The sequence below is a fragment of the Enhydra lutris genome, unplaced genomic scaffold, assembly GCF_002288905.1.
Source record: "Enhydra lutris kenyoni isolate GAN:26980312 unplaced genomic scaffold, ASM228890v2 scaffoldscaffold34, whole genome shotgun sequence".
Lineage (NCBI taxonomy): Eukaryota > Metazoa > Chordata > Mammalia > Carnivora > Mustelidae > Enhydra > Enhydra lutris.
In genome coordinates, this window is record NW_019154118.1 from 9,532,104 (window position 1) to 9,551,827 (window position 19,724).

The 19,724-nt window shown below is 51.5% G+C and overlaps 1 protein-coding gene across 1 annotated transcript in view; it reads right to left on the reverse strand.

Moving 5' to 3' along the window:
- The window catches only part of LOC111153807 (PBX/knotted 1 homeobox 2), a 254,837-nt gene that overhangs the window by 45,812 nt on the left and 189,301 nt on the right, over positions 1–19,724 (reverse strand). The window contains exon 5 of the mRNA XM_022513052.1: positions 13,937–14,076. Coding sequence (XP_022368760.1) covers positions 13,937–14,076 — 140 coding nt within the window. The remainder of the gene's footprint in view (positions 1–13,936; positions 14,077–19,724) is intronic.

Below are 19,724 nucleotides of genomic sequence, written 5' to 3' on the forward strand. Positions count from 1 at the left end.
TTAAGCTTCAAATGATGAGGAAGCAGTCAGGCAGAGATCTGAGGGCAGGGGTGTTCCAAACAGGGTGGGGGGGAAGCAAAGCATTTAAGACAGGAATGAGCTTGGCACGTTTCTAGAACAAAATCCAGATGAGTGTGTGTGGAGTGAGGTAGGTAGGTAGGCCAGGAATGGAGGGAGATGAAGCTGAAGAGAGAAGCAGGTGTTAGATCATAGGCGGGAGGGTGAGGAAGGATGGGGACATTGTCAAACACTCTGGGGAGCAATGTGCAGCTTCTGTGCAGAGCCGCAGCATGGGCCCTTTTTATAAACTTCTCACTTCCAGGTGTCAGATCTCCCCAGAATGTGTGTGTGCATGCGTGTGTGTGTGTGTGGGGGGCATATCTGTGGTGTTTTCTATGGCTTCTGCTATATCTCAAGAAGAAAGAAATATACTTTCTATTGCTGCCTCCCCCCGCCCCCAATTTAACCAGGGGCCCCTAGAGCACAGAGTGGACCTCGTAGATACTAGCATGGCCTCCTCTCTCCAGCCCCTCCCTGCCTGAGCCACACTATCAGCTCCCAAATCTCTTTTCTTATCTACCACCCTCCCCCAGCCACTCTGATCCCTGGATCCCTGAGCCTAGGGGCTCAGATGGCACCTGGGCTTGCCCACTGCTTTTGTACAAATGTTAGCCAGGGTCAATGAGCTGCCTGTGGCTCCCATGCTCTGCCCGCCTGGATCCCTCCATCAACCCAGACTGCTACCTGCTACCTCAAGCGTGGGGACTGTTGAGACACTCTGTATCACCACCCCCCAACAACCCCTGAGAAACAGGCTGCTTTCCAATGACCTGGCTGGGTTCTGTGGCCGCAGTCATGCCACTGGTTCCCAATACAGTCCCCAGCCCCTTCCGCGGCTGCCCGGCTCTACAGGTTAAACTTTATTTCTAAACTACCTTCCAACATCACCCCAGAAGGCTGGAGATGTGGCCGGAAGCCACTGCTGCAGGCTTAGGGTAGGGTGGGGTGAATAAGGCAGAGACCACGGGAGCTGGACATCTTAGCCACCTGGGACATGAGTGGCCCTGTCTGAACCAGGTGAGGGATGGGAAGAAGGATTTCCAGTTGGGTATGGGATTTGGTTCTTTATTCTTGGCCTTCCCTAAGCTTCAGGTTGTCCAGCTACAATGGGTTTTAAGGAATTCCTCTTCCAGCTGTCCAGATCTGTCCCATTGCAGATCAATACCCTTCAGAGGCTAGAAGCAGGAATGTGGAAACTCAGTCCCCCAGTGCTTAGGCGATGATGAACAAGATATGAAAGATGGCCATTAGACTTTATTTCCAAAGAGCGGAGGACATTTGACCTCCATAAGAACTCACCTTCTCCCTCCCAGATCTTTCTCCACTCTTCTCCCCCTGTCGCCTCCCGCCTGACCGCCCCCTCCACCCCAATCTCTCTTAAGCCGTTCAAAATTTGGAGGAAATAAATCTCACTGCACTAATTCAGTGAGAGTTTGAGCCTCGTCAGTGCAGAACAAATAAAAGGAGTGAACTGGCATGACATTTTACTGCAGAAGAGAGGTCGTTTCCAGCCACTAATAAAAAGGATTTGACACAGACTAATAAAGAGAAATGAATTTCTCTAATGGCCTAATTTAGCACATTCAGCACTGTGCCTCTGCCTAGGTGCTGGGGGCGGGGGGTGCGGCTGGGAGCTGCGAGTGCGGACAGAGCCCGGAGCCGGGAGCCGGGAGACGCAGGGCTCGAGGAGAGGGGAAGAAGAGACGATTTCGAATTACATTTTATTATTTTTTTCTTTTCTGAGCCCCTACCCACACCCCCAGCCACACGGCCTCTTCTCAAGAGCAACGGAACCAAAATCAAGCTCAAGCTACGCAGTCTCTGTTAACGATCCGAAGAAATAAAGAACCGCTCTCCCCAGAATGCGGTCCTGTGCTAGCTTAAGGAGGTGATTAAACCGGATGTGTTGATTTCTACAGGGGTTTAAGCCATCGTTTGGTTTAATTACTTCTGACATTTCTGCTTTCGCGTTTTTTTTTTTTTTACATCACCCATTGGCTGGCCTGGAAGGCCCAGTCTGGGGCCCGGCTCTGTGGGGCTGCCCCTGCCGCCCCACCCCGGGGAGCAGATCGGAGCTAGGCCAGGGTTTTGGCTGTAGCCCTTGGTAGCGGTGAACTCTGCCCTCTCTCTAGCCACCGAGAGGCTGAGCGACCCCCGGCTCCGGCCCCAGGTTTTCTTCAGGCCGAGCAGTGTTGCCCACACCACCTGTCTCCTGGTGGGGCTTCTGAGAGCCTCCCTGGGCAGCACAGCCCATCTTATGCCTCCCCACCTCAGGAGAGATATTAACATAAACTGGCCTGATAGGTTTCTCCACCACTTGCAAAGGTCCCCCCCGGGATGGAGACCACCACTTCCTCGGTAATTCATATACTCGTCCCTAACTGCAAGTTCCCCTGTAAGACTGAAGCTCGTTTCCTTTTGTTAAAAGGAATCTTGACGTTGGACCCTTTTCTGCTTCTCTTCTGTCCTCCTGGGGCAACCTGGGTTTTTTGGAGAAAATAAATTTTTCGGACATGTTTTCCTAGAGGACCAGAAATACAGAAGCAGGGGCAGGAACAAGTTAGAAAGAATGCAAAAATACAGAGCTTCAGGGAAGCTCAGATGCAAAGAACACAAGAGACAGAGAAGAGATCCGTAGACAGAAGCAGAGCACCACAGGCTGGGGGCGGGGGCAGGATGGTCACACGCAGGGGGGCACATTAGTGTTGAGTTCTCTTTCTGGGTGATAAACCTTGTGATTCACAGTCACGCATGCCACTCCGTCACTTCTGAGCCTCTCAGCCGTCCCTTCCCTTGTGACCTTGGCCAGGACTGCAGACCTCAATTATGGGTCCAGCCAAGTGTGTGGCAGCCTGCCTGACTGTCCACCTCCTCTCCCTGTTACCGACCTTGGAGCCCCCAGCCTGTCCTGCACCTGACCTCACAGCCCAGACTCATCTGGCTATGGGGAAGATGGGCAGAGGAGGCCCGGGGTCAGCCCTCACCCCCTCCCTAAACCCTGGCTGCTTCTTCCAATGGGAACAGGGGCCAGAGCCTCCAAGGCCCTTCCCAGCTGGGATGAGGGATGGACCGTTCAGAAGGTGGAATGGTTGGTAGGAGAGCAAAATTTTGGGGTGGAGATGTTCAGCGATGAGCCGGTGGGACAGTGCCCTGCTCAGGGTCAGACTGCGGCAGAGCACATGGATCCATGGGCCAGGGAGTTGGGGAAGGTGGGAAAAGCAGGGACTGGGCTCGCTCTGCAGCCAGTCCCCTCTAGTCTCCACCAACAAACACGGTGCAGATCTCGAGTTGCCCAAGGCCCACCACCTTGGAAACTCTACCCAGGGGTTGGCACTTTGATCCTTTATTTCCAGTGCCTCGGGTCAGAGGTCATTGGGATCAGAGAATCACAGACAATGTCCTAGAGCCACCTTCCGGGACAGCCCCCTGTCTTTTCCCTGGGCACCTATTCAGGGCCAAGAAGCCGCATGACAAGTATTCATGAACTGATAAAGTCCACATCCTCAGACGAACATTCCAGCGGCTTCAGGCTTCTTTTCACTAGTTATTTCTTAAGAGAGTTGGCAGAGAAGGGGGTGTTGGCCAGACGGCAGGTGGCCCCTGACCCCCTGTCTCTTCACTAATCCCCTTCACCAACTCAGGCAAACGGGACTGCTCACTTTAGCTCCTGCTGCTCCTGCCCTAGGAACTGTGTCCCTGCATCTCCCCCTGTCCCTCCTCATCATCCTCGGTATCCATCTCCACATGCCGTCCATTCCACCAAGGCTTCCTTGTGGGTCCCTTCAGTAAGAAAGCAATGGCCTCCCCAGAAGCATCCTCGGAAATGCTTTGGGGTTTCTATCTTGACCTTGCTTACAGTTTAGGATGAGAAGCTTGGTGGCCCGAAATAAGCATAGGCTTTGGAGTGAGACAGCTGTGTGACTTGGGGGCAGGTTACTGACCTTTTCTGAGCCTCAGTTTCCTCTTTTATGAAACAGAGCTAACAGCACCTACGATGCAGGTTATCGTAAGGATTCAATGAAGAAACACATAGAGTGTCTGGCACTCAGAAAGCTATCAATTAATGCTTGTTCCATTTCCTTGGGAAGGTGTGTGGGCACCTTTCTTCTTCAGAGCAACACTGACACCATCGGCTCCAATAAATTTCTATTCCCATATCCACTGACTCATTTGGCAGGGAAAACAAGCCCACATGCCAATTCAAATAGAGGCACAGAAAGAGGAGGAGGAGAGGCAACGTACGATTTATCAGAACTCAGAACCTCTCTCTCTCTCTCTTTTTTTTTAACCAAAAAAGCACTGCCAGTAGGAATTTATTTTTATTTCCCTTATGACACTCATTAAATTCTACTAACTATAGTTGTTTGTGCACAGATCTCTCTTCCTCACGATGTGCTGAGCTGCTCTGGTCCACGAGCTCGTCTTCTCTCTTTTTGAATTCTCAAGGGTCAAGCACAGTGCCAGGCACACAACAGAGGATCAATAAATATTTGGTGAATCAATGAGCGAGAGCAAATGAACCCTGGGAAGGAAGGTTCTAAGACACAGTCCTAAAGTTCTTTTGGGCTCAGACTCCACCCCTGGACTCAGATCAGACGTTGCCATCTGGCAGCTTCTAGCTACAACAGCTACAAAAGGACCTGTCTTCTTTGGGCTCTGTTGGGTGTGTGCAGGGTGGGGGCTGGCAGGGTCATGGAGGGAGGGGAGTGAGCGTGAAGGAAGAACTCGCCCGGCCCTCCATTTCTCCTCCCCTCAAAGGCACCAGATGGAGGGAGCAGAGTGGGGTGGGGGAGAACGAGCCAGCAGCTCCTGGTTGGATTATTTTTACTTCAGGTGTGACGTTGAAACCATGCGGGTGTATTTTTAGTCCTGCCTAGTGGGTGGTGTGTTCGCCTGGGTTGCCTTGGAGAGGACTTCTTCGTGTTGCTAAATTGGAATCGCATCTGCTAGGGTTCCTGGGCTCCAACCCGTTCTCTACCCTCCAGGTGGGTGGACAGGTCCATTCTTGGAAAGGGTGGGGCCCAGAGCGGGCCACAGTCTGCTCTGTCTCCATTCCTTCACCCCCCCCACACACACCCATCCTTCCCAGCACTTTAAAAATAATGATGATGGTGATGATGATGATGATGATGATGATGATAAATGTGAGATCTCAACGAAGGGATTTCTGAGCAAGTCTTCAAGGCCAAGAATACAAACAACCTAAAACTTGAGACGGCTAGAATCTCAGGTCCAACCCCTTCATTTTAAGGAGAGGTGACTTAGGCACAGAAAAAGGAGGTGTCTGTCCCCCGGGTAGCTAGTGAGAGGCAGTCACAGCTTCAGTCCAAGGCACCAGGGATTCAGCCAGTCCCTACCACCACCTCCACGCAAGAAGCCTGGGGGACAGGGTGTTGTGGGGAGGGTGCTCTGTCCCTGCTGCCTTGGTCACTGGTAGTGACTGAACATACCCCCCGCACACTTTGTGGCACTTTGTGAGTTACCAGATGCTTTTCCCTGTGTATTCCTTGTGCATTACCAAATGCTTTTCCCAAACACTCAATATCCTTCTTATTCCCATTTTACCAATTTAGCAAACTGAAAAGCGTGTCGTTAAATAAAGATATCAAGCTCGTAAGTGACTGAGTTGAGATTGAAATCTGGGTACCCAAACTCCAAATTTTGGGCTCTTCCCCTTTCCCCGTGTATCGCTGAAATCACTTCCTCCTTCTCCCCTTTGCTCTTCAGTCCTTGGCCTCGCAGACCTGAACCGCCATGTTTACCCTTTGAGCATCGAGATCACGGCAGCGCAAGAGAACTTCTGTCTTAGCAAATGAAGCTCCCAAAGAAACTTCTCTCATAATAATTGTACTTCTGTGTGTTCACGGCGGGCTTTTACATGTTTGCAGATCTTTTGGGTTCTCGTTTGGTGGCCGCCCTGTGAGGTAGGAGGACAGCTTATCTAAAGAGGTTAAATAATTTGCCCAGCAGTGGGGGTCAGAATTTATTTATTTATTTATTTATTTATTTTTTTAAAGATTTTATTTATTTATTTGACAGAGAGAGATCACAAGTAGATGGAGAGGCAGGCAGAGAGAGAGAGAGAGAGGGAAGCAGGCTCCCTGCTGAGCAGAGAGCCCGATGCGGGACTCGATCCCAGGACCCTGAGATCATGACCTGAGCCGAAGGCAGCGGCTTAACCCACTGAGCCACCCAGGCGCCCGGGGGGGGGGGGTCAGAATTTAGATGGACGTCTTAGTTTTCTGTTCTTTCCACTTGACCGTGAAATGGACTAGTACTTGAGAAAATCAGAGAGCCGCACCGTGGTTAAAAGAAAGTCAAGACTGGCTGAGTACAGCCCTGGTGAGAGCCCCTGGTTCCTGAACCTTCAAAGCCCTACCTGCCGGCTTTCTCCTATTCCACCCCACCTGGTCCTCAGCAGCAGGAGGCCCAATTGCTGGTTGTCTTCCCCCTTACGAGGGGGACAGAACCAGTCTTGTCCTTCTCATAGTAATGACTCGCGAATGCAGCCACTGTTCACCGAGAGCCTTCTATGTGCCAAGCACTTTCAGCTGTTAGCATTGGTTACCTCCTTTAATCCTCCTATAACCTTGTGGGGATAAGAGTCAGTGGGTTCCAGGCTTCTGATCTCTTTTCAGTGTGGCTTATCCTGGCGGGGTACCTGGACTTCCCAGTTGGGCTTGGGCCAGGCTGGTGAGCTGGAGAAGCCGCAGGACCCACAGCCTCTGAATACACCTGTTCCCTGCACCAGGCAGCTGCAGCCTCTGTGTCTGCCAGCTTGGGTTGGGGGCCCTGCAGATGCTGGCAGGAGAGGCAGGAACAGGCTTTGCCTGGTGCCAGGGGAGACTGGAGCGTGGTTTTACTTCCAGATTATGGCTCGAGCAGGATCACTCCCCCGACTATAGTCAACAGCGGAAATGTTATCTCTGATACCAGGGAATCCAACTGCTTCCAAGAGCAGGAAGTCTGCTGGAGCCCCCGGCCCAGAGAGCCCAGCCCAGAACGCAGCCTGGAACATCTGCTCCCAGCATCCAGTCTAGAAGCCTTAGCATGAAGCATCTGGTGGCCTTTTCTGCTTGGAATGGCTGAACTCCTCCCACATTCTACTCCGGCCACCTCGCCCAGCACATTCCAGGAATGCCTGAGCCCAGTGCCAGGGAAGGCATAGGGTTAAGCCCCAGGGTCGACTCACTGGAGCCAGGACACCCTTTGGTCACAAGGTGGAAGAGTTCCCTCAAAGACACTTCATTAGTAAGTGCTTGTTCCCAGGGTCCTGGCCAGGCAGCTGCTGAGGGGGACAGTCACAACAGGACCCAGCCCCTCTGTCCAGCCCCCAGACCTCGGGGATGCCTCCCACAGCATTGACCAGCCTAGCCCCGGGAAAGGCAGCTCGGTGATCATTTCCCTCGGGCTTCGTCTCCCTTGGGAAAAGCAGTGTAACTCTCCCACACTGTGCTTTGGGCCAGAAGGCTTGCAGTCAACCCCATAAATATTTTTTTGAGCCCATCCTATGTGCCAAGTTTATATTATAACGACCTTATCTTTCTCCTGCTCGCTGGACTGACTCTTCTTTTTTTTTTTTTTTTAAGATTTTATTTATTTGACAGAGAGAGAGATCACAAGTGGGCAGAGAGGCAGGCAGAGAGAGAGGAGGAAGCAGGCTCCCTGCAGAGCAGAGAGCCCGATGCGGGACTCGATCCCAGGACCCTGAGATCATGACCTGAGCCGAAGGCAGAGGCTTAACCACTGAGCCACCCAGGTGCCCCTGGACTGACTCTTCTTTATTCAAAACCCCTCTTGGAACTTAACACAATGCTTTACACATTGCAGAGCTCACTACATGTTTAGCTGAACTACAGTATGGAGATCCCTTGACTGGGGGTCCTTTCCAGTCCTGCCTCTGGCTGCCTTGCCTCTCAGCATTCACCTTCTAGCCTGACCCATCCCTGCTCGCACTTCCCCAAATGTCTGATAGCAGTTAACACCTGCAGCATGCTCACCAAATAGTGAGGTTCTTTACCAGGCAGCTAACGTGCATCCTCTCATTTATTCCTATAACAGCCCTGATGAAGAGACAGCATTATTTGTAGCCCTATTTTACAGACAAGGAAACTGGGGCCCAGAAGGCTTAGTGCCCAAGGTAGAGCCAGAACGTACACCCAGGCAATCTAAACCCAAGGGCCATGTTCCTAGCCCTGAATTCCAACCCCTTGAATGCACCAGAGCGCTTTGCATCCTGAACAGGCCAAGGGGATTCGTGCTGGCCCCTCGCACCTAAAACATCCCTACCCTTACCCCCTCTCCCTGCGCCCCCCCCCCCCCAGCAAACACTGATCTGTGTGTCAGGTACTCTCTTCTATTCTCTAATTTTAGTCTAGCTGTTACTGTTTTCTTTTTTACAGTTGAGAAAACAGAGGCTCAGAGAGATTAACTCACCCAAGGCGACAAAGCTAGTGATCACCAACGCTATTTCTAGAGTGCGTTGCCTTGCCCAGCACGGCCATTCTACTGAATTTACGCCTCTAGTTCTCGGGCTGCTGGAAGCAAGCCCGGAACCTTGGTGACCTCTGTGAGGATGGTCTCAAGAGAGCGACCTGAATGCTTCCCTGCCCTGTTCAGATCTCTCCCCAGCCAAGTGTGGCTTCTAGAGGGACCTGGTCAGGCTGAGACGGGCACAGTGAGACAGGGCTTCCGAGATGGGCACTGTTTTTACTGGACTAGAGCAGGGCTCCAGCTCGAGCTGCCCACAGGGAGGACTCGCACCGGGAGAAGTGCGGAGTCTGCGGTTGAGAAGAAGAGAGATGAGAGCCACCCCAAGACCTGGACATGTCATGGGGAAAGGCCAAGACTCTGAAAAGCCAGGAAACTTGCAGGGAAGGAGAAGCTGGTTGGATGCAGGGTTTCTGGGGCTGCCGGAAGGAGTTCTGTTGACGGGTAAACCAGGAAAGGTTTGGAATCTACTCGGAGAAGGTAGGGAGGTTGGGCTGAGAGTGGGGCTTGGCTCAAGCAGATGGGAAGAGACAGATAGTGCTGGGTAGAAACTAGGAAGGAGAAAATTCACTGCCTGAGTTAAGGTGGAAAAGCACAATCGCTAACACCTACTCCATGTTAGGCACTGTTGGAAGTATGAATTCATTCAGAGAGAACGTTTTACATTTAGAACCCAGAGGTAGACCAGACAGGCCAGTGAGGACTGAGAAATGTGGGATCATGGCTAAAGGCATGTATAAAACCATTCCAAAGAACTGGTTTTAAGATGTATTGATCTGTTTATTTCCCCTCCAGCAAAAAAAGGGGGTGCTTGTGTGGCTCAGTAGGTTAAGCGTCTGACTTTTAATTTCGGCTCAGATCATGGTCTCAGGGTTGTGAGATCGAGCCCCATGTTGGGGTCCGAGCTGGGCATGGAGCCTGCTTGGGATCTCCCCCTCTCCCCCTGTCCCCTCTTAAAATAAATAAATAAATAAATAAATAAATAAATAAATAAATAAATTGGGGTGCCTCCGTGGCTCAGGCTAGACATGATCTCAGGGTCCTGGGATGGAGCCCCACGTGGGCATCCAGCTCCCTGCTCAGCAGGGAGTCTGCTTCTCCCTCTGCCCCTGCCCCTGCTTATACTCACACACTCTTTCGAATAAATAAAATCTTTTAGAAAATAAATAAATAAAAATAAATAAGCATAAAAGAAGATGTGCTGACCCGTTTAAAATCAGAGACTGTGGACCTGCAGCTTGACTGCTTGTGCGGCAGGCAAGGGCCTCAGCGGGATCCCGTCAGTGGCTTGAAATGGGCCATGGTGGGAGCATTTACACGGTGGAACTTAGCCAACGCTACAAAGCGGGGCTCACTATCCCCTTGCCCCCGTAGCCAGTTTGCCGGCTCGCCAGCTTAAACGGTGATGTATTTATGGGGTACGGCCTACTTAATGAATCCGTTCAGCAAGCACGGCTTTGGTGCGTACTCCGTCCAAGTGGCCGAGTCTAAGGTTGGCCAGGTGCCAGAGATGGGACAAAGGATAAAACAGACACAGAAGTTGCCCTCACGGAGTTAAGGATCTAGTGGGGGAAACGGAAACACTATTCATGCAATCATGAGCCATGCCACAGAGGAGAAATACGGGAGGCAGCAGCCACCCATCCTCTCCTCCTGTACCACAGCTTAATATTCCATCATTTCCAGTGCAGACGCAAAGCACACGGCCCTTGCTAGTTTCTCACGGCTCAAGCCTGCAGCTCAGCATTCCCTATCAATAGCGGGTAACTTGTTCCGCACTGGGCAGGTCCCTTCTCCCAGTTCTCAGAGAGCTTTTGAGTCTTGCAGGGGAGAACCAACGCCCTAGCAGAGCCTTCTCGGCAAAGCCGACCTCCTCCACCTCCTCCCCCTCCTCGCACCTGGCCAGGCCTAGCTCCCTGCCACTCTGCTGCTCCCCAGGACATCATGGTTTCCATGGGAACCCACTCACTTCAAAGGGGAACGAAAGAGACCGGAGGGGAGGAGGGAGAGTGAAAACTGGATTAACCTCACCCTCCTGGCCCCATCTCTGCCTCCTGGCAACCTAGCCGCCAGGTCCTGGCCAGCACCCAATGCTGTCCATCAGCATGCAGGGGGTGGGGTGGGGTGGTCCAAGCTAAGTTAGAACTTCTTGGGGGAAAAGCTCCAGGGGTGAAGGAGAGAACTGAGCTAGGTCCAAACCTGCGGTCCCCACTGCATGGAGCATCCCCGCCTCAGACCCCACTCAGCCTGGCTCTTGGGCCACAAACACAAACACAATTACCCGCGATGTGCATCCAGTCATGGGATCTGCTCAGATTAGACTGCAATCATTAATCTGAGTGGGAGCTCCTGGTTGCCTTGCTGATTAGCCCAGATGATGCTCTGGTATGATCCAATTAAAGACAGACTGCCTCCCCTCTCCTCCCCCCCCACCCCCCACACACTTTCCACATCAGAAGGAACCAATACATTTCATTAACACGTCCTCATACACAAATAAAACCTCCGGGGCACTGGCAGGCTCCCTAGGCTCACAGGCCCACCCCTCCCTTTTGTCACACTGTCCCCCTGCCCCCCTGCAGGTTCCTGGAGAGGAGCCCCCCACCCTCGCTTCCTTCGTCTGTGGTTCTGGGAGGGGCCGCAGTGGGGTATCCCAAAAGTCGGTGCTGGGCACTAATGTGAAGTGAAAGAGTCTTGTTACATTTATTGACATAAAATGCCGACTCCCTGATGTGCTTTGGCGCTGCCTAGCTGCCCCAAGGCAGCCAAATCTAATTAAAGTTACCCGACCCTTCAGAAGGCTGAGCTCCCTCCCCGGTCATTCTGCAACGGCTGTAGAGAGAGCAGCTGGTACTAATGGGAGAGGTGTGGTTGTGGGAGAAGACCCCAGGCCCCTGGGGCAGGAAGGACTGCAGAGAGAAGACTGGCAAAAGTGCTAGTTGTCCGGAGATGCTGGGCCGCCATATTTTTGGCCCGGCAGTTGGTGGCAACCAACCTGGGGTTCCTTCTTCATGGTCAGACAGCTGCAGAGGTGATTTGGGCAAATGCCGAGGGCTGTTGGGGGCTCAGCCCGGTGGGAGAGGGTATAGCTCAGGTGGGCAGGTGAGCAGGAAGAAGTGTTGGTTGGAGGAAGATCTGGCCGATTGTATTTCAAGTGACATCATGATGGGCAGCTCCCCTGGGAGAGGTGACCCACTTCTCCTGCAGGGTGGCCTGGGTGGGGAATGAGCCTGGGGTCTTGGGAAGGACTGGGGAACCTATCCGCTTCGTGGCAGAAAAAGCACAGGTGCTTGCAGGGGCTCTCGTGATTTTCCTAAGCTTACCGGTTAGCTTCTGTCGGGAAACTCAAGCTCAGAGAGATTAGTACACAAAGGAGGTGGGACACAAGCCTGGGGTTCCAGAAACTTTTTGTTATACCACTAATCGGGGGCCTTCCCAGGCTATGATCTGTGCTCACAACAAGTCCCTGTTCCCTAGGAGTCTTCAAAATGCCTAGGATGGTGCATACAAGTCACGTGGTTTGAGTGGGACCCAAGGGTCTGCACCTCTAAACAGCTCCCAGGTGATTCCGTTCTGCCAGGCCCTGGGACATCCTGTGGGTTACAATGATCTACATGGAGTATGGCGGCTGTCCCCCCAAGCCATGAGACCATCAGGCTGGTTTCAGAGGCCATGGTACTCTCCTCCGCCTTCTCACTCTGCCCACACAAGCACAAGCCCACCTTACAGTTTCATTTCTAGGTGGGCGAGAGGCTCATCTCCCCACACCCAGCTGCTCTGGCCACTGGCCATTCATGAAATTCAGAGGCTCTGATCCATCTGGAAGGGCCTACTCCAGCCCATTTCTCCTTCTGGTGGACTCTCTAACTAGCCTTTATGATCAAATTCAAATATTGCCTCCTTTGTGAAACCTTCTCTGTTAAAGCTCTGAACACACAGTGTTGGTTTCTTGACTGTATATCTGTCCATTCCCACACATTTGCTTTTACGGTTTTCCTCTCTTTCCCCAAAGGAGGACAGGAGCACTTCGTCTCTCTGACAGGTACTGTGACCAGATCTGGGGGTTCTCCGGGTCCAAAGCGGGGCTCTCTCCGCAGGCCCGCTAGGCCTGGCCTGTGTGCCCTGGGCGGAGTGCGGCCCAGGCACAGTGACTCATGCTTCCCCGTGGGCGGGGAAAGACCCTTGCGTCAGGAACTCCGGGTCAGGGCTCACTGCTCCGGACTCCATGTTGGCATTAGGGGCCTTCGGCTCATCTGAGCAGCTAAAAATAATGCCAACGGTAATGAGAGTAACAGCAGTAATTACGGCCATTCCCAGAAAAGCACTGTCATTGTGGGGAGGATTGAGGAAGGACTCAATCCTCTTTCCCTTCATCTGGGGTGGACCATTCCACCTGCTACTGATCCTGGCACCTGTTGTGGTGTGTGTGAGGTCACAGGTAAGACGTGCTTGCTGAGGCATGGGAATGGATGTGCTCCCACTAGTGAGTGCGAGGAAGGGTCCAACCTCCCTGCTCAGGACTGACTCAGGCATCTTTTCTAGGGGTGTGGGTTCCACAGACCTAATGACTAAAATCTCTGCTGGGGCTTCGTTCAGGCTGCTCTCAGACAACTTCTCAACTGCATGCACAGAACAGCCAGCCCTGGGGCCCCTCCCACCCTCTACGAACACTCAGGGCCGGGCCCTGCTCTCAGCGGGCTCCCCATCTGGAGGGAGGCCGCAGAAACCCACACAGCCGCACACCACAGCTCTTGCTAGAAAACAAAGACAACCGTGAATCCGATGTTGATGTGCTCCAAGGACCAGCTGCATTAGATTCATCTGGAATGCTTTTGAAAACATTCGTCTTCTTTTTCCTATAGCTTGACCTCCTGATTCTGCATTTCTGAGCATGGAGCCCAGAAACAGACATCTGGATAAGCTCTCCCCAGTGATTTTCAGGCATACTAAAGTTTGGCTAATACCAAGTCCTGGATGGTCCTGGCAGATGTCCAGTGGCCCGGTGGACTTCCTGGAGTGAAGACCACAATGGGGGACATGCAAGGAGAGCGTCCCGAGGTGGGCCGTCAGCTGAACTGAGGGTTTCTGACGCCCATGAGGGCTCAATGCCTAGCTGGGATGAGGAAAGCGTCCTTCTGGAAGATTGTTTCCTGGGTTCTCTCGCCCCTCACTAGACAATTCCAGGAAGATAGTGTCAACCCACAGTGGCCAGCTGAGCTATGTCCAGAGTGATTTGAGAGAGAAGGTGGTGAGGAAAGTGGCTGTTGGCCATGGTCTTTAGGAGCCCACCCGCTGGCCTGCATGCTCATCTCGCAGGGCCGAGCTGGACTGGAGGCTGCCTGGGGAGGGGGGGGGGGCTTCTGGACATGGCTGAAGTGTCTCCTACCTGTACACAGCTCGCTTGTCAGCCTCCAGCTGGGCCTGGGGGTCAATGGGGGCACTGGGCACCGGCGTGCTGGCAGCGGCTGAGGGTGCGGAAATGTGGACAGCCTGGGTCTTCGAGGGAGCCTGAGCCGTTGCTGTCATCTGCAGAGAGAAGAAAGGGGAGGTGGCGGGTTAGTATGGCCAGGACAGCTGGTCCCTGGGGAGCCGTGAGTGGGTAACAAGCATCCATTTGTTTACGTGCTCCAGTGAGGAGAAAGCATTCTTCAGATGAGAACATTCTAGAGAATGATTGAGGACCATAGAGAACCAGGTGGGGCACCAACACTCTTCAAAAGAGATGATTCTTAATGCAAATGAAGGTGGTGACCTCTGCCAGGTTGTAGACAAAACCCACAACGGTGAGCCCTTTAAATCGTGCTTATGGGTCATTCGGGCTGTTCTGGGCAGTAATAAGTTGATTTGATGACTTTGAAGAGCAGGAAAAAAAAAAAGCTGAATTGTTCTCATTTGCGTAGAGCTTTATTCCATTTCGCTCGAGCCAGAAGTAACTGTTTTAAATGTTTTTGATTGATAATTGAATGGGTTTCCAAATTTGGTTTCCCTGGCGCTTGGAGGTAAACGGATTTTAGTGGACACTGGAGAGATTTCTGTTCTTAGCCATAACAAGTATTTTGGGTAGTGATTTTTGCTCTATGTGATGTTTTCGAAGGTATCCCCAGGCCCCAGATTTTGTGCCAGAGTGACACCTTTTAATGCTATATATTGGACTTTCTGTATAAAGTTTTATTTAAAGAAGGGATTCTATGGCTTAAATTTTTGGATGACCATCATTACAGAATTCAATGCTTTTATAAGATATTTTCTTTAGCCAAATGGATCCCTAAAATGTCACAAATGGTGACATGCCTCAACTCTTCTCTTCTGCCAGCCTGTCCACTGCACCAGCGCTGTTGGGCTTGATAGACTCATCTGCCCTGTTTCCATCTTCATCCATGGCACTCTACAGACATAGCATAGGTGCTTAGCCCTTGTTGAGAAAAATGAATGAGTGAATGAATGAATGAATGAATGAATACATCTTGAAAGAGTCAAGATGTTCTGGCTTTGGAATGTTCATCACACGATCTAGGTCCCTGCTCGTGGAAGGAAAATCATGGTTCTTCCTTCCATACAAGCGCGTTATTGCTAGTGCTGATACCCACAAGATATTTGCTTTTGCTGTCTCATTTACCTCATTTAGATTTTTGCTCAGGTGCCATGTCTTCAGCATGAAACAGAGCCCTTCTGCCCATCGCTGTCCCCTTCCTCTGCTTTCTTTCATAGGCCTTTCTCTGAGCAGATACTACATATCTACTTGCTTAGTTATTTTCTCTCCCACTCCCAGCTAAACTCTAAGCTCAAAGAGTGCTTGGTTAGGAGTTGTAATCCTAGGACCCAGAATAGCCAGGCACTAGGAGATGCTTGTAAATATTTGTGGCTCAATCAATGAATGGCAGATGGTGAATGAACCCTTTCATTTTTTAAAAGATAACTATCTGCTTTACTTTACTGGATCCCCATCATTTTTTGTTAGGAAGAAATATCCTTGTCACTGTGGACTGGACTGGGGGAACTCTCCCAAACTCAGAGCATGGGAGGCTAGACAGAGCATCATGGTACCTTCAAGCCAGAAGATAATAGCTCAAACCCCACTGTCTCCCATTATTCGCCTTTGACCTTGGGCAAATCCCTTAACTTTCTTAAACTCCTACTTTTTCATCAGGAAGCAAACTGGTGTCATTTTAGGACCCATGGGTATTAAAGAGGTACAATAAGGACCAAAGTGGAAACAAATGTTTCAACTTTCAAAATAGAGAAAGAGGGTGGAATCAGAAAAACTAAATACGGGGCGCCTGGGTGGCTCAGTGGGTTAAAGCCTCTGCCTTCGGCTTGGGTCATGATCCCGGGGTCCTGGGATCGAGCCCCGCGTCGGGCTCTCTGCTCAGTGGGGAGCCTGCTTCCTCCTCTCTCTGCCTGCCTCTCTGCCTACTTGTGATCTCTCTTCCTCTCTGTCAAATAAATAAATAAAATCTTAAAAAAAAAAAAGAAAGAAAAACTAAATACCGCTCATCTTCGCACCGATCTGGGCCAGTCTCTTTCATCCACTGATGCAAGCAGTCATTTCTTCGAACATTCCCTGAGTCCCTGAGCACCGTGCTGGGTAGGCACTGAGCTGACAAGGGTGAGTACCTGCTCTCTTGGAGCTGTTTCTGGATTTAACACGGTGGCTACGCTGGCAGGTGAGGAAAACGTGTAGACACAGATGCTGTAAGTGACCTCAGCAAGATACGTCCCACGACACCCTTGTGGAAGACATGGAGAGCCGTAACCGGTGGACAGTGCGTGGATTAGGAAGCTACACCCCGAGGGTGGCATTTAAAGGACAGAGGTCAGCTTGGGAAAGGCTTCTAGGACATGCTTTCTCCTCAGCCCTCTTCGTCAATATTGTTGTCAGTGACTGAGAGGGGGGCTGAAGAAACGCTCAGCAAATTTATAGGTGACATAAGATCCAAAGATCTTTACAGTTTTTGGCCACAGGCTAAGTCTAATAAGATTAATTTTCATCTAATAAGTCAGAATTTAATGCTTCTAACACTTGAGCCAAAAAAAGAAAATCAATAAAATAAGTGCAGAACAGGAGAGACATGGTTTAACAGCAGTGTTGGAGTTGACAGAAGGCTCAATATGTCCAAAGTGTAATGTGTCTATCAAAAAACAAAACAAAACAAAACAAAACAAAACAAAAAACAAAACACAGAGACAAGCAACCTCACCTAATGCTATCTGAGGATGGGTTAACAGAAGCATTACTCACACAAAGGCTTTAGTCCGCTCCTCTCTGCTGAGACAAGTGGAGGAGAGAATGTTCAGAGAACTGATCAGGCTGGAGAAGGGATTGTACATTATGTTGTAGGAGGAGTATTTGAATCTGGAATACGTAAGAAAGATTGAAGGGACAGGGTGATGAGACATGGGAGCCCCCTTTGAATATCTGAGCAAGGGATTAGACTATCGGTTTTGCTCTGCAGGCCCCAAAGGGTCAAACTACAAGCGATGCATTCAGTCTATAGGAACATGGAGACAGATCGGGGCTCAACCAGGGCTTCCCAGCCTTTGAGCCTTTTGAGGCTGGAATGGGCTCCATCCTGAGGCGGTGAGGCGGTGAGTTTCCACTAGTGCAGGGGCCAAGCAGAGACTGATCGGCTGGGCCCCTGTGGAGGGGATGGAAGCTCTAGCTGGGCAGCATCTGAAGTCCCCACAGGGACGGGCTCAGACAGCATCAGAGTACTCTAACGATCACCATCCACGGCACGGTGTTGACCAGATACTCCGACTAGAGAGGATGCATAGTATACAGGAGTGCTTTGGAAGCCCCGAAGTGCTCTCAAGATGGAGGGGTCGTTGTTGTCATTAAACACATGATTTCCAGAATGTGCTTCTTTTCTAAACAAGGCACAGCTACGCCTGCAGTTTGTTTAGGGGTGAGGGGTAGGGGAGGCTGGTATGCTCCACCTTGTCCACTAAGGGTGAATTTCCTCGTGTTCCCATGAAGATGGGCATCTGGGAGAGAGGGATGAGGGGGGTGCTCATTTCCTCTGCTTCCCCTTTCTAGGCAGGGCTGCTGGTTACAGAGGAAAGCACAGAGTAAGAATAAATCAAAGCGGTCACTTGCCAGCATCCCAAGAGGCCCCCACTGAGAGGTTGCTCCTGGGGCTCAGGGAGGGGGCAGGGGCAGCAGAGAGCAGACCTGGTCTGAGCAGGACAATGATTCAAATTCACTTAGCTCCTGGGAGCCAATTCAGCAAACTCTGCATTTCCTCCAGGTTTGGAGAATGAGTGTTTACCTCCAAATACATCCTTTTTTCTAGCCAGGGACTTCCATCTCCCAAGAACTGAAGCTCCGAGGGAGAGACCCCCACCTCCCCAGCAGCTGCCTCAGGGGCTAGGGGAGGAGGGCCACTTGTGGAAGTGCTGGGAGGAGGTTTCTGGGCAGCCCAGGGAACTGGTTGTTAGCCATTTACTAGCATGCCTAAGTGTAAGGCATTCCCTCCCAGTAACTGTCCTTTTCTGAGTGGTCTGGCAGGTACAGACTCCACGAGGCCACATGCTGTGTTCACAGCTGGTCTCAGAACCGGCCACCCCAGACTCTGAACCTTCCTCCGAGCAGACCTCAGAGCACTCTGGAAATTCTGCCTTGGCAGCAAACTGGGACAGGGTGTGGGGACGGCACTGCACCAACACCAGGACTGTCCCTTTCCAACAAGGAGAACTGAGGCACAGAGGAGAGGCAAAGTTGAACAATGTCTTGAGAGTTTTCTGGATGACTAGAAAAATCTCAGAGAGCAGAAGGAGCAGGGAATCTGAGGCCCTGGGTTTGATACTCCCTCTGTCGATTATTAGCTACATGTTTGGGGGCAAGTTTCCCGACCTCTTTGACCTCTTTGATCTGTAAAAAGCAGGGGTGAATACCTACTGCAAGCCTGTGAGGAGTAATCAAGAGAACGGGGTGGGGCACAGTCAGTTAAGTGTCTGCCTTTAGCTCAGGTCATGATCTCAGGGGTCCTGGGATGGAGCCCCACATTGGGCTCCCTGCTCAGTGGGAAACCCGCTTCTCCCTCTCCCTTTCCCCTCCCCACCACTCCTGCTAGCTCTCTCTTGAGTAAATAAATAAAATCCTAAAAAGAGAAAAGGGAAAACAAGGTAATGACTAAAGGATGGAGAAGGGCAGCAACTCCCTGGAAGGAGAAGGGAGTGCTGTGAGAGCCCTCCCCAGGGTTCTAGGGTTCCACCTTCTCTTACCTTAGGGTCCTTTCATGGGGTAAAGACCCTGGGGCCACCAATCCATACCCTTTCCTTCCATGAAAGCTAGAACCACTGGACTTCTCTCCATCATTCAGCTGGAACCGGCCCTGCCTTAAGCTTGGAGGGCAAGGGCCCTGCCCAGATACTTGGTTTAAAACACGTTGAGATGAAAGTTCATAATCCCCACCCCATCCTAAATCAGAATGGGATGAGTTGACGTTCGTGAGCTGTGTGTAGAGGAAGAAAAAATGTGCAGGCAAATCCGGCAGCCTCTCCGACAGTCTAGTCCGACCAGGAAAATGGGCAGAAGATGCTTCACGGTGCGATTTGAGAAGCTCGGCTCACCTTACCTATCCCCGTTGTCCGCACTGACGCTGGAATGCCCACTCACGCTTTCGTTTCTGCTAAGCACCACCCCTCCCCAGCTGGAGGAGGAGAGTGGCCCCTGATGTTCTAATGAGCTAATAAAATATCTCTATAGGCTTTCCCATTCAACAGTCATCCAGTGCAATAAGCTAGTGTCGTCCCCAATTTGTACGAGAAAACTGAAGCCCACAGAGACAGTTAGAGACCACAGACGGGGTGTGTAAAGGTTGGGGCGAGAAGCAAGGGCTTTTTTTTCCTTTGAAGAGGAGAATGGGAAGACCTCCCCTGCCCGGACCCCGTCCTCTGCTCCGTCTTCTGTCTTGTCTTCCTGTCAAGTGACAAAGGGGACAGAAAGGAAGGAGCCAGAATCAGGTGGAAGCATTACTTCTCAGCCATGCTGGGCGTGGGGAGTCTCCATGCAGTTTCTTGCCTCCACTGCGGCCCAGTGAATCCCCATCCCCCAAGAGGCAATCCGCAGACAAATCATTCTCTAAACACCGGTCACAGGCCACAGGTGACGGGAGTAAGGGTCCTTCTGTGTGGAGCCCAAGCAGGAAGTATGGGTGGCTCTTGAACTGAAG